The sequence below is a fragment of the Myotis davidii genome, unplaced genomic scaffold (assembly GCF_000327345.1).
Source record: "Myotis davidii unplaced genomic scaffold, ASM32734v1 scaffold2675, whole genome shotgun sequence".
Classification (NCBI taxonomy): Eukaryota; Metazoa; Chordata; class Mammalia; order Chiroptera; family Vespertilionidae; genus Myotis; species Myotis davidii.
In genome coordinates, this window is record NW_006286505.1 from 223,884 (window position 1) to 239,167 (window position 15,284).

The following is a 15,284-nucleotide window of genomic DNA, read 5'->3' on the forward strand; positions in this document are numbered from 1 at the left end:
CTTCTGAACAAATTATATAAATTACTTGCAGTATCATGACATAATGCTGAAAGGTGCCCTTTATCCTAACCAAAGCAGACATACAGAAAAGCATTACATACCTGGCAGTGGCAACTGAACTAATATGCCACTGACTCTCGGGTCCATGTTCAGTTGATCAGTTATATCCAAAAGCTCCTCTTGAGAAACATCCTTAGGCTTTAGAATGACCTCACTATAGATACCTAGAAGAAAACAAGCACAGACAGTCACCTGGCTAACAAGGGTGTGTGCTTTTCATTAGTGGTGTCTTACACAGTGTGTAACTCAAGCATGTCAAACTCAAAGGCTAACATGGACCAAATAAACAAGGTTTAAGTTTATGTGGGCCACAAAGAAACAAAAGCTTCAATTTTCATTGAAACTTAGGTTTATTTTGATAGAGAAATGCTGAATACAAAGGATTGAAATAAACGAGTAATCATTAATATAAAATAATAGAACATTTTAATCAAAATTAATATTTTTTCTTGAACATTAACTTACCAGACACTGAATAACTGCACAAATTAATAAGCGTAATGCAAATAAACCTATTTCTCTTGTTCTCCGAAAGTGAAATATTTCCTGTTGCGTACACCAAACAAGTCAGTCCAAGGCTAATGAGTGGCAATGGGCTGCTAAAATATTCGCTGCTAGTGTTAGTGGAGAGAAATGGTGCACCTGCACGTAAGGCACGTAAGGGAAATGAATGCAACATGATTATAGTAATCAGTCATTAGCAAACGTTGCAGTTCATTATTAATAATTATGTATAACAGGATATTGTAAAAGTTAAGTTATGAAATTTTTATTAAAATTTTTCTTAGATACCATTATATTGGCTGGGCCACATGCAGTCCGCGAGTTTGACATGCTTTGTGTAACTGGTTTTCTCTGCTCCTGTCCCACAGGAAGGAAAGGCCCTTCTACAAAAATGGTGTTCTAAGCATCATCAGAAGAGATTTCTCAAACAGGATTCACATGCATTCTTTGGCCCAGGATCCTATGTGGCAAATTGCCCTTATTTGTGATAAGCTACTATTAGTGAATTTGAATACAGTAAAAATATCAATAGCACCACCACCACTGACAGGTCAAGCTTGACAGAGTGAACTGGCCAGATTTATTATCTCATTAAAGCAAATGTATTAAAAATGGTCCTTTTAAGTGTAAAGTCTTCCTCTCACATCTCACCATAGCATCTAAAATCACACTGAATTAATTCAATAAGAAATTTAAAGACAAGGGGTAAGAAATGAACATAAACATTGGTAACTAAAAATATCTATCATAATAATAAATCTTATTCAAATAACATTTATTTGACAATGATCATTCATTACTACACTTTGAAGTAAAATCAGAAACATTCTTTAGTAACAAGCACAACTAAAGCATCCCTACCTACAGCAGAGGCGGCTTGGATCTTCTTCCTGACGTAGGTGTGGCTTGCTGGGTTATCTCCCACTAAAATGATACTGAGATGAGGTCTTCTATTCCCAAGGGAAATCCAGGACTCCACACCCTCTTGTATTTCTTTCTGGATTTGTTTGGCCATTTCAGTTCCTGAGATAATAATGGCATCATGTCTATGGGGAATAAAAGATTAAATGTAGTACTGAAGACGACAATAAGGCGTATTCAACATCATACGTTTAAGATACAAGAACGACTAAAACATTCGTGGTTCTCCAAGTGAGCATCCAAAATTTGACTTTCCAAGTATATATGACACCCATTCTTCAGGTTCATAAATATATTTATAATTTTGTGAAATATTCTAGCTCTGCTTTTTAGTTTTACATCTGCATTATATCTATAGTATACATTTCTTTATAACTATCATGTGGACTTTTTAAATTATCAAACCACATACTCCAGATCTGGACTATAATACTGGCTCTGTTGAAAGCTCTGCTATTTTTTAGAAGCAGCAGATCAGCACAATCTAGTTAAAAACTGACACCCATCTTCAAAGCTTTGTGCCATGTAGTATGTGACCCCACAGTATTGCGACCCTAAGGCTAGTGTGTTCACTGCTAGTTACTGTACCCTATACAGGACCTGAAGTCATGAGCTCTGTACTGCACAACTCTTTTAACTTTATTCCACAGCCTTAGCGCAGCTCCATGACAACAGCTGCCAGTCTTGTCATGCTTGTCAGTGATTACTGTGGGGACCAGGTCAGTAACCATGGCCAATTGTTCCCCATACCATGGCATCGTTTCTAATGGAAAAAAAAATTGCACAGAACATTACTTCCTGCCAGTTTATATAAGTACTTAAAAAGGTAAGAAATGCTATGCTTTGGTAGGTAACATAAATCTATCTCTGGAACGGCACAAAGAAATGCATAATGGGAAGGCTTGCCAGCTCACTATGATGCCAAACTTAAGAGTGATAAATCGTGTTACTTTTACTGTGTGTTTATTTCTTAAAGGTACCTGATCTATAATAATAAAAGCATAATATGCTAATTAGACCGGACGTCCTTCCGGACAACCTTCCTGATGAAGCCGGAGCTACGAGGGAAGCCGGTGCCAGCAGCCGGCCTACTCTTGCATGAATTTCATGCATCAGGCCTCTAGTAAAATATAAGATAGTTCCTTCTTCATGCTGCCATGATTATTACACAAAATGCCAAATGCAAGCCAATGAATATTGTGAAGAAGAGGAAGAGGAGGAAGCAGAAGAAGAAAAGGAGGAAAGAAAAATCTTATAGCACCTTGATTCTTTCTAATATCTGTACACTTTTTATTTTCTAACAAATGTGGGCACAATGAATATCAGCCAACACACAAGTGCAAACTTGCTGCCTCTTCCAAATAAGTCAGCTGCCTTCTCTAATAGGTGGTGTAAATACAGGTAGAACCAGATCAAGAATACTCCATTTCAGTCTGGCCCCAGTGGTCCATGGTGCTCATCCAAGTTCATGCAATTTTGATGTAAACATTGTTCTGGGAAGAAGTGAATCCAAAATGTGGCCTATGGATGGACACATTAAAATTGCCTGGGAAGCCTGCTAAACTTGCAGATGCCCAGACTCCAAGACCACATCCACAATTCAGTCCTTAGAGGGTAAAGCCTAGGAATCCACATGTCTAACAAGTTCCTACAAGTGTTCTTGTGCATGACAGTGTTTGAAAGCCACTTCTGCAGTTCAACACAAAAGTACATTTTAATAATAATCATAACCCTGGGTAAATAACTGACTGAGAATAAACTGGTTAAACAATACAATTAACACTAGACCTTATAATTATAAGTAAACTACTTTGATTCTAACTTTGTTGACTTTTCACTAAAATTTTTTTTTTTATATTTTATTGATTTTTTACAGAGAGGAAAGGAGAGAGATAGAGATAGAGAGTTAGAAACATCAATGAGAGAGAAACATCGATCAGCTGCCTCCTGCACATCCCCCACTGGGGATGTGCCCGCAACCCAGGTACATGCCCTTGACCGGAATCGAACCTGGGACCCTTCAGTCCGCAGGCTGACGCTCCATCCACTGAGCCAAACCGGTTTCGGCTCACTAAAAATTTAATAGCTTTCAAGACATGGAAGTTCATGGAAAATTCAGCGTGACACATTTGCTCCGCTGTCCTAAATTTATAACAGTTTTATTGAAGTACTAGAGGCCTGGTGCACAAATTCTTGCATGGGTGGGGTCTGGCCGGCCTGCCCCATTGGGGCCAATAGGGCTAGGCCAGCCAGGAAGTGGGGCCACGGTCAGTTGGCTGGCCGGCCCTGTCCCCTGGTTGAATTCCCGGTTGAAGGGAAAATTTGCATATTAGCCTTTGATTATATAGGGTAATTGACATACAATAAACTGCACACTTTTAAAGTATACAACTTGATGTTTTAATATATGTATGTACCTGGGAAACAATTACCACAATTAAGAAAATGAACATAGCCATCACCCCCCAAAATTTCCTGGTACTCCATTTGTAATCTCACCATTCTACATGTCCCTGCCATGTACCTCCACCACCTGCACCCCCTGCCCCTCCATCACCAGGCAACCACTAATTTGCTTTCTGTCACTCCATATTAGTTTGTATCATCATGAATTTTATAAAAATGAAATTATGCACTACACTCTCCTTTTTATCTACTTTCCCTCACCATAATTAAGATTCATTAATGTTGTTGCATGTATCGATAGTTCATTTCTTTTTATTGAAGAGTAGTTTTCCATTGTATGGATATACAGAAAATTGTTTATCCATTCAATTGTTGATGGGTATTTGGGTTGTTTCCAGTTTGTGGTCATGACAAATAAAGCTGTCTGGAACATTCATATTTAAGTCATTGTATACACATATGCTTTCATTTCTCTTGCACAAAATTTGAGCAGAATGGCTGGAACATATGGTAAGTATATGTTTAAATTTTTAAGAAACTGTCAACTGCTTTCCAAAGTGATTGTAGCATTTTACATTTCCACAAGCAGTATATGAGAGTTCCAGTTGCTCAACATAATGGCCATCACTTGGTATTGCCAGTCTCTTAGATTGTAGACATACTAGTGCCTATATTGTATGTTGGTATCTCCTTGTGCTTTTAATTTGCATCCCTATAGTGAATAATGATGTTAAGCATCTTTTCATGTGCTTATTTACCATCTGCCTATCCTCTTTGTTGAACGGTGTAATTTAATGTTTTGCCCATTGTTTAATAGATTATTTCCTTATTATTGAAGTTGTGAGGGTTATTCATAATATCCTAGATTCAAGTCCTATATCAGATTTGTGATTTAAAATATCCTCTCCTAGTCTGTGCTTTACCTTTTCATTCTCTTAACTGTGTCTTTGGAATATCAGTTCTAAATTTTTATGTATTTCAATCAATTTTATTTTTATGGATCATGCCTTTGTTATTGGTATAATGAATCTTTGCCGCACTCAGGGTCACAAAGGTTTTCTCCAGTGTTCCTTTCTATAAGTTTTATGGGTTCAGGTTAAAGATTTAGTTCTATGATTTAGCTCTATTCATAGTTAGATGAGAGCTTATATCAGAATATTATCTATTTTTTTTCTGAATTTATTGAGATTATCATATATAATACCATGGACTTTTGGTTTTAGTGTGTTAATATGGTGAATTACATTGACTGATTTTTAAATGTCAAACCAACATTGCATTCCTGGGATAAGCCTCACTTGGTCATAATGCAACTATCCTTTCCAGATATTGTGGATCTCATCTAAAATTTTGTTACTTGTTTTGCATCCATGTGCATGAGAGGTATTTGTCAGTAGTTTTCATTTCTTGTAATGTTTTTATATGGTTTTTGTACTAGGGTGATGATGCCCTCATAGAATGAGTTAGGATGTACTCCATCCTCTTTAAGAATTTCTGCAAAATTGGTATTATTTATTCCTTAAATATTTGGTAGAATTCACCTGTGAAAATATCTGATCTTTGAGCTTTCTTTATGGGGCGGTTTAAAACTATAAGTTTAACTTTTTAATATACAGTGCTATTCAGGGTATTCATTTTTTCTTGAGTTTTTATAGTTTGTGTCTTTGTACATCCTAATAATTAGTGCATAATTATTATGATAGACTAAATCAAGTTAAGATAAAATACACTTACTTTTGAGTTTAAATTTTATTTTTCACTATTTACTATGAATTTCTAGAGCTCATTGTTTATTAATTAATTTAGTGGCCTTTTAATACTAAGAGAACAAGGACCTCTATATTAGTAAATAATACTAAGGTTGCAGATACAGCAACTAATTCCAGCATGGCTCATTTATAAAAGATAGTTAAACAATAAACACTTTCCATAAATTAAATTGTGTCAGCAATATTCAGTTAGGGTAAACTACTGGATTGCAGAAGCAGTTTTATATGCTAATAAATTTTAATTCACTCTTATAGTAAAGAGCATACATTTATATTTTAAAACACAAAACCACCTAAACTCCATGTTGCATTTTATAGCATATGAATAACAGTGCTGCTGCTGATATGTCTTATAGTTGATTCTCTGTTCAACAGAATAATTTGTTCATAGGCTACTGTGAAACAGGCAATCACTGAAAATAATTCAGGATAATTACAGTCAAGAAACTACAAAGAGAATGTCAGAGTCAACATTGGAATAAATTGATTCCTGGCTTCTGAAGAGACAATATACGGATCAAACTTCACTGCAGTCTGTATGTTGGGGTCTGAGAGAGTGACAGTGCCTACTTTACTTTATTGTACTGAGATGCTAAGTTAGTTCGCTAATTATAGCTAACATTAGAGGCCCGGTGCATGAATATGTGCAAGGGTGGGGTCCCTTGGCCTGGCCCACGATCAGTGCCAATTGGGGTCATCTTGCCTAGTCCCGACTGGGGCCAATCGGGGCCACTGCCCCGGGAAGAGACCGGTTGGTTGACTGGTCCTAACGGTCACTTAGGCTTTTATATATATGATGATACAGCCTGAATTAGCTTGTGTTTATGGGTAAATATCCACAAGACTGCCACCCAATTATAAGTACAAACTTTGAGCATTTTCAGTAGCAGCTGACCCATCCTCTTGATTTCCTCAGTCACTGAAGAGCCTCAATAAGTCTGGCTTTGTGGGAGACACACTATCCTATATAATAAAAGCCTAATATGCAAATTGACCAAATGGCAGAACAACTGGTGGAACGACCAGTCACCATGACACGCACTGACCACTGGGGGGCAGATGTTCAATGCAGGAGCTAACCCAGCCAGCAGGCCCCAGGCCAGCCAAGGCAGCTGCCAGCGGGGGCCCCCCAATTGCCCCACCAGTCGCCCCACAGATCAGCCCTGATCGTTGCCAGGTCTAGGGACCCTACCCATGCATGAATTTCATGCACAGGGCCCTAGTAAGAACATATCAAGTAACCTGGAATTAGTAAAGACCCAATGGGAGGATGCCTGTATCAGTCCATGTACTGAAAGAACTGGTAAACACACACATTATCTAACTCACATAATCCTTAGTGCATAAACAAATAAATTTTTCAACATGCACATTGTTGCTATCAGCAAGAATTTAACTCCCTGGTTAAAGTAATGATCTCTGCCAATCCATTTTCTATACTGCAGCCAGTGATTTTCCAAATGTAATCATGTCAATTTCCTGGTAAAACTCTTCACTACATGCCCACTGTTTATTAAATTAACAAACATGTATTAAGGACCTTTTATATAAAAGGCACTATTCTATGCACCAGGAACATAAGTAATAGTGGACAAAATAAATTTTCCGATTTCATGGAAACCATATTGTAGTTGAAAAAGAACAGCAATTTAAAAAAAGAAAAAAGCAAATATTGAATATATCATGTGTGAAAAATGGAGGGAAAGGACCTATCGAGAGAACAGGCTTATCATTTTATATAGGTGAGATAGTGTCACTTCTCTGATTATCCAGGTGACATTTGAGCATAAATGAAGGAAATGAGGGAATGTTGTGTGGAGAAGAGAATTCCAAGCCAAGGAAACTGTACAGCAAGTACAAAGAACTTTAGGCAAGAGCATGCCTGGCATGTTCAATGAATAATAAGGTCAGTGGCTGCCATGGAAAGAATACGTGGACCACGACAGAGCATGAAGTCAAGAAGGAGGGATGTCTGATTACGTAAGACCATTCAGGCCTTTGAAAGGATGTTGGTTTTCACTGTGAGTGAGGTAGGAAGCCATTTGGAGATTCCGAGGAGTGCCATGACCCAATTTTTATTATTCAATCATAACTGGTTAAAAGGTGGAGGACAGTCTCTGGGAGCAAGGGAAGTGGGGGCACTAGGGTGGCATCTCAGGCAAAAGATGACGGTGGCTTGGGCAAGGGTGGTGGCAACGGGGGTGCTAAGCAGCATGATTCTGAATTTGAGGATAGAGCCACTGAGATTTACTGAGATTGGGTGTTACGTGTGAGAAAAAAAATCAGATTACACGCGAAAATTCTTAACCTGAAAAACTGAGAAAAGGGAGTTTTAACTAAAATCTAAATTTCCTGTACCTTCAAGCCCATGCATGAGCTTTCTTTAGCATCACTGCTAAAGAACACAGAGCTCACCAAGTCTCACACTACTCACAGCTGTATTTCAATGTATCTGCTGCGCCAGGTTCTTATTTCTGGATCTTCACATACCCTGTTCCCTTGACCTGAAACACTTTTCCTTTTCTTCCTTACTTTTCTAACCTCCCTACCATATATGTTCCTCCTTCGCCTCCACATATATTCCTCAACCTACTGTTTGTATTTTAAACGTTAAAGATGTAGCATACATTATATACTACATATATAATAATATTTCTTTAAGGCATATACCCAGGAATGGAATTGCTGGATTATAGGATACATATGTGTGTTCAATGTATGCTAACCTGTTTTCCAAAGTGGTTTTCCAAAGTAGTTCACAAGTCCATCAGTGGTGTATAATGTTTTTATTGCTCTACTTCCTTGATATTGTCAAAGTTTTTACCTTAACCAATTAATTAAATGCCATTTTATTGTGGTTTTAACATGCATTTCCTTAATTACTAGTGATTGGACAATTTAAAGGCTTATTGGCCATGCAGAGCTCCTCTTCTATGGAGTGACTTTTCATCTCTTTTGACCATTTTTCTAATAGATTTTTATTCTAATTTGTAGTCATTATTTATAGATTATGAACACCAATCTTGTATCAGTGTATCAAATATGACCAGTATGTAGCTTCCTTTGGATTTATTTTATGGTTACTTTTAATGAAAAGTTCTTAACAAAAAATTAATATGAATATAAAATTAAGATTAAAATTTTAAATTGTTTTAATGTATAGGAATATAAATTAATTACTTTTAAAATGTTAATTTAGAAAATAGTTTTGAATAGAACTTTTTTATAGGTCCACTAATATATTTGTTAGTCAAATAAATATCTATATAGATAAAAGCCTAAGCAACCATTCAACTGTTCAACTGTTCGACTGGTAGCTATGATGTGCACTGACGACCAGGGGGCAGATGCTCAATACACAGGCATGGAAACATGGAAGAGACTGGTGAAACTCAGAGGGAAGGAGGGAGAAGGAGGGGTGGGAAGAGATTAACCATACTATGCATATGCATACTATGCATATGATGTTATATGCATAGTAGAGGCCCAGTACACAAATTTGTGCACTGGTGGGGTCTCTTAGCTTGGCCTGTGCCTTCTTGTAATCCAGGACCCCTTAGGGGATTTTGGAGAGCCGGTTTTGCCCAATCCCCACAGGCCAGGCCAGGGGACCCCCCGGTGCACAAATCCATGCACCGGGCCTCTAGTTCTAAATAAGGTCATTTTCATTACTTGGATATCTCTTTTTAGTATTAAAAAAAAATGAGCTGGTTTGGTCAGAAATTCATAGTCACATTGCCATTAAATAGACATCAAAAGTGAAGTTGACCTTTGAGATATATTGCCATTAAATAGACATCAAGTTAAGTTGACGTTTGAGGTATCTTTCACACATTTTACCCTATCACAGTGATGGCGGAGAGCCGGTTTTGCCCAATCCCCACAGGCCAGGCCAGGGGACCCCCCGGTGCACAAATCCATGCACCGGGCCTCTAGTTCTAAATAACGTCATTTTCATTACTTGGATATCTCTTTTTAGTATTAAAAAAAAATGAGCTGGTTTGGTCAGAAATTCATAGTCACATTGCCATTAAATAGACATCAAGCGCCTTTTGAGCTTGGCATGTCAACATTTTGAAAAACCCTAACTTAACTCTGGTGCCGTGTCACATATAGAAATTTTTTGATATTTGCAACCATAGTAAAAAAAACACTTATATTTTTGATATTTATTTTATATATTTAAATGCCATTTAACAAAGAAAAATCAACCAAAAAATGAGTTCGTGTGTCACCTCTGACACACGTGTCATAGGTTCGCCATCACTGCCCTATCATTACTTGCTCAGGCGACATTTCCTGAAAAGGCAGAAATATTGGAAGTTACCCACAAAGAAAGCAGAACAAGGGCTCTCTCAATTCTTTTTCTCCCCACATTGCTGGGCTAGCACTAAATGTGGATTCCTTAGGAAGCAATAAATCATGGGGATGGGGGAGAGGAGCATAGGACAGCCCAGTGCAGTACTAATTACTCACCCTAAGCCAGAAGTCCTGTGTGTCAGCTCTAATGAGCAGTTACGAGCTTGAACAAGTGACTTAACTGCACTCAAAGGCACACAATTTCCTCAACTGTATAATGGGAATGTTCTCTGTTGACCTTACATAAAGAGATTTGGCTAAGAGATGATTGGCTGATTTGCAAAAATGGCTCTCTCTCTCCTAGTCTTTGTTAAGTAACAGATGGAGACATATTCAGATAATCAGGAACAATATAATATGGGACCAGAAAGCCATAAGCATTTAGTATTGTTTCTATGAGCTTGTTTATTGACCTACTAGAGGCCCAATGCTCGAAGATTTGTGCAAGAATGGGCCTTCCTTCCCCTGGCTGCCAGCACCGCCTTCCCATTCTGCCCAGAGGCCTAGAGCAGCTGGGGCAGTGCGGCAGCCTGCTTCTTCGCCATGACAACAAAGCAAGCTTCCTGCCCCACCCCTGGCCGCTCAGTGCCTGCATATGCAAATTAACCTGCCATCTTTGTTGGGTTAATTTGCATAATACTTTTAATTGTCTGGTGGGCACCACAAAGGTATGGTCAATTTGCATCTTTCTTTTTTATTAGTGTAGATACTTCCCAGAAAATAAACTGTAACTATTCTAATCTCTGGTTATTAGAACTAAATGAAGTGTCAATTAACTAGAGCAAAATAGAAAACAGAAAAAATCATGACTTTTCTTGTATATAAAAAATTTCTTCACCATGCCAAACTCTACCCAGGATTAACAGTGTCTTCAGTTTGAATACTGAGCATCTTGCTTCAGCAGATAGGTTTCAATTTCACTTTAAACCAGCTTTTGAAGCAGGAATTGTTTTATGAGAACTGTTTTATGAAAAAGCCTAATATAATCATTAACAGTTCAAATTTCTCTTCAGGTCCTAAGGTAGTTTAATTGCTTTGTATTGTAGGGCACAATTTGGAGATTTTAAATTAGAACTTACAATATAATAGCAATTAAACCCATGAGTAACAAATTCTGAGATTAATATTAGTCTATGTTTTGCATTTAATTCATTTTAATCAGAAAACTTAATTTTGGACTCATTACATTATAACATATTATCTCCAAACAACTGGGACAGACATAAAACTAAGATATAAGATGTTAAATGGTGAAATATTTAAGTTCTAAATTGAAAATGGTATAAGAACTGCTGAGAAATCGAAACTGTAGCCATATAGCTATCATATCTCACTTTGATTAGACTAGGTAAAGCATTCAGATGGGAAAACCACACTATCATATTTGCCAACAAAACAAAATATGATTTTGAGAAACTGTCTTTGCTAGTCATTGGAACTAACTCTATCTTGGCTGAAGTCAGTCTGTGGAAAATCAACTTATATAATGGTCTTAAAGTCTGGGTCCTTTCAGCCTCACATGAGGATGAAAAGATCTTTAATTAAGTAATTCTTCTATAAAGATATAAATATTGAATAAGTCCAGAGGGGAGAATCTGAAGAAAAATGAACAGCCTTCATGATAAAACTTGATTTTTAATTATTAAATTCAACTACCCACTTTATAAGACATTAATATTTAAATAACATAAACCAGTATCTTTTTCTAAGTCCAAAAAGTAGGGTTTTTGGAATTTTTTTTAATGTTAGCCTAGCTGCAAAAATTATAAAGCCATTGGCAATGAGACATAAAGAAAGGTGAGGCTTCTATAAAGAGCTATAGGCCAATACACACATTTTTTAAATGCTAAAAGGAATCATAGCAGGGGGAAGAAAAAAAATCTGCCAAATTAATGATTTTAGGAATAACAGAACAACAGGATAAACACGAAACAAAAACTTGGGATATCCATTTAGTTACTGAACTTAGTTCACGTAGGATTATCTACAGCAGGGCTGTGGGAGTCCCTGTTGCAGGATACCTGCAAATCTGCTTTAAGCAAGACTTTAATTTGAAAGGTCTGTGTGTGACCTCCCACTCAAATGGGATCGGTTCCTGCCCGGCTCCATACACTGAAAAGTACTGAGACAGACTTATGTGATGTTCACAACCCAAAGACATTTTTAACTTGTAAACTCCTCATACAGCAAGACAAAGTAGGAAAACTCTAATCACCAACAATTTTTTTTTTAACTTTTGGGCTGTTTAGGGAATTCATTTTAGAAACAATAAGCTGCAACAAATAGAAGAGTTAATTTATTTCTTTGACATTAAATATATTTTCTTCCAATTAATAAGATGTAATTTCTTACAAATAAATGGGGTGGGGGGGGGACCCTGAAAATCTTAAAGGAAAAACCATTGAGAGAAAAATGTTAAATAATACTTCAAGATTTTGTAACTTTCAAATTCTGTCAAACATATCACTTGAAATTTCACTTGTCAAAAAAACAAAACCGTATTTACATATCCATTATTGCAGGTATCTAATTATTCAAAAATATAAAAAATAATAAAAAATACATTTTCATCCTTCATTTAAGGCTCTATATAACTCAGAAATTGATACTAAAATCTGTTCATTTCAAACAGTCAATATCTTTCAGTTGAGAGTTTATCACACTCAAAGGCAATTTTCAATAAGAATAACACTAAAGTTCAAATTTTAAGTCAATGGGAATGGTGTCAGATTTAGACCACATTCACTATGAAGAACTAGACAACTAATGTGTCACTATACATTTAAACAATGATGACTGAGGATGGGGACAAGTGGGGAGGCAGACAGTGGCGACCTCTGGAAGATGGAATCTCTTCTCTCTGCTGGCCCTAGAAGAGAAAAGAGACACCAATAAGCATCAACACACTGTCCGAATTCCTCCCCACCAGAGACCCAACAGTCCACAGGTGTTTCTCAACCTTACAGCCATCCTCACCTTTATATGTGGTATTCAGTGCCAACAGGAGAATATCAAAGACACCACCCTATCTGAACTTAATTAGCGCTGCCTTAAAAAAATAAAAACTATCAAAAGTATTGTTTATTTTTATACAGTTATAGTCTGCATCAAATGGGGCTGAAGGCAGCTGGGCTGAAATAACAGTTCTCATCTGTATTAAGAAAAGCTTTCTAAAATTATTGCACTAGATCAGCCGTGGGCAAACTACGGCCCGCAGGCTGGATCCGGTCGGTTTGAAATGAATAAAACTATTGGAAAAAAAGACCGTACCCTTTTATGTAATGATGTTTATTTTGAATTTATATTAGTTCACACAAACACTCCATCCACGCTTTTGTTCCGGCCCTCCGGTCCAGTTTAAGAACCCATTGTGGCCCTCAAGTCAAAAAGTTTGCCCATCCCTGCACTAGATTATCCTATCCTATATTATAAAAGGCTAATATGCAAATCGACCAAACGGCAGAACAACTGGTCGCTATGGTGTGCACTGACCACCTGGTGGCAGGCGCTCAATGCATAAGCTGCCCCTGTTGGTCAGTGTGCTCCCACAGGGGGAGTGCCGTCAGAAAGTGCGCTCACTGGCGAGCGCAGGGGTGATGGCGTGGCAGGAGCCTCTCCTTCCTCTGCCCCACTGCTAAGGATGTCTGACTGACGGCTTGCAGGAGCGGGTCTAAGCCGCCAGTTGGACATACCGCCTCCCCCCCTCCCCAGGGCTCCCAGACTGTGAGAGGATGCAGGCCAGGCTGAGGGACCCTCCCCCGGTCCCAGTGCACAAATCTCATGCACTGGGCCTTTAGTTTTCAATTATAAAGAGACTATTAAATAAAAAATTTTAAATATCTAAATTATCTGGGGGGGGGGGGCATCTGTACAAACCTAGTGGCTACAACCAAATACTTGGGTTGTCACTGTTGTGACTCCCATTAAATGCACACGGAGAGGATATGGGGGATGGGGTTGTTTACATCAAGCTGGCTACGAGAAATCAATCAACTTGTACAATTTGAAAAAAGTTATCCTCATCCCGGAAAGAAGCCCTGAAACACTAAAATTTTTTGAAATCTAAATAAGTAGATAAAATAACTATAGTAGATAATTCCTTCAATATTGTAATGCAAATAGAATTCTCCAGAATCCCCTTTTCCTAGGTAATAAAGTTAGTAATTCCAAACAACTGGCAAATTCTTCCAGACACTACCAGAGCTGACACAACCAGAACTCTGAACCCGTTATTTTCTCACATATTCTTGTGGAAGACCTTGTCACTGAGAACAGCCTTCCCAAGGAAACCCTACAGGAAATCATTTTCGTTTCAGCTACTCAAGGCTTACGTCCAAATGCATGCAATGGGGACTTCAACTAAATAAGCAGCAGCTATATTTCCACATTACTGACCACTGCTGTCCCCCAGGTATTGTGCTGAACAATGGAGATACAAAAAGACTAATGAGACACCATCTCTGACCACGGAACCACCGGCAGTGACAGCGGCGCATCACTGGGAGCCCTGGGAGCCTGAAACGGAATCTCTTCTCAACTCACTGGCTTGGGGTCAGGAGAATAGAATTTAAACCCCTGAGGTCTGCGTTTGCAACCACCACAGTGACTGCCGGGCCCCTGGCGCAGAGTGAAAGCCCCGCTGTTCTGTGTTTCCAAACTAGTCAGCGCAAGGTCCGAAGAGATGCGGCGAATAAAGGACGCATCACTTCAGTCGCGGCTTGGGAAGTGTCATGCAGAAAAAGACGGAGAATTCAAGATGAATGTCTGATTTTGAAAGTCATTAAGAATGTTAGGGCTGGGAAAGACCTAACTCCGTATTGCCAACGAAGGAATTCAGAAATCCAAACACGCATAACAACCCACGTGGGACAGCGCCCACTCCTTGGTTGACAAATTACAATCACCCCAACAAAAAGAAACGTTTGAAATGAGCAGACCACGCGTTTTCACAGCAGCTTTCCCGAGGGACTCAAATGCCTGCACAGAGAACTCGCCGGCGCCAGCTGCGAAGAAGGGACAATGTGGTGCCGAAGCCCAGAGCCAAACGCGTCCAACCGCCCGACTCCGGACCAACCGGACAGGCCCCGCGGTCCCTAGGCCACGTTCGGAGCCGAGAAAGGCCTCGCCCCGCCCTGAAGGGATGGATTCCGTAAACCTACTGCTTGCCATCAAGGTGATGGATTCCGCAAACCTACTGCTTGCCATCAAGGTGATGGATTCCGCAAACCTACTGCTTGCCATCAAAGTGATGGATTTCTTAAACTG

At 38.6% G+C, this 15,284-nt stretch overlaps 1 protein-coding gene across 1 annotated transcript in view; it reads right to left on the minus strand.

Annotated features, from left to right (window-relative positions):
* The window catches only part of MTHFD2L (methylenetetrahydrofolate dehydrogenase (NADP+ dependent) 2-like), a 101,205-nt gene extending 88,319 nt beyond the window's left edge, over nt 1-12,886 (minus strand). Inside the window, exons 1-3 of the mRNA XM_015560211.1 lie at nt 12,855-12,886; nt 1,426-1,610; nt 102-224 (exon numbers count right to left, since the gene is read on the minus strand). Of these exons, the coding sequence (XP_015415697.1) occupies nt 102-224; nt 1,426-1,579 (277 nt within the window). The 5' untranslated portion in view covers nt 1,580-1,610; nt 12,855-12,886. The remainder of the gene's footprint in view (nt 1-101; nt 225-1,425; nt 1,611-12,854) is intronic.
* Between the last annotated feature and the right edge of the window lie 2,398 nt (nt 12,887-15,284).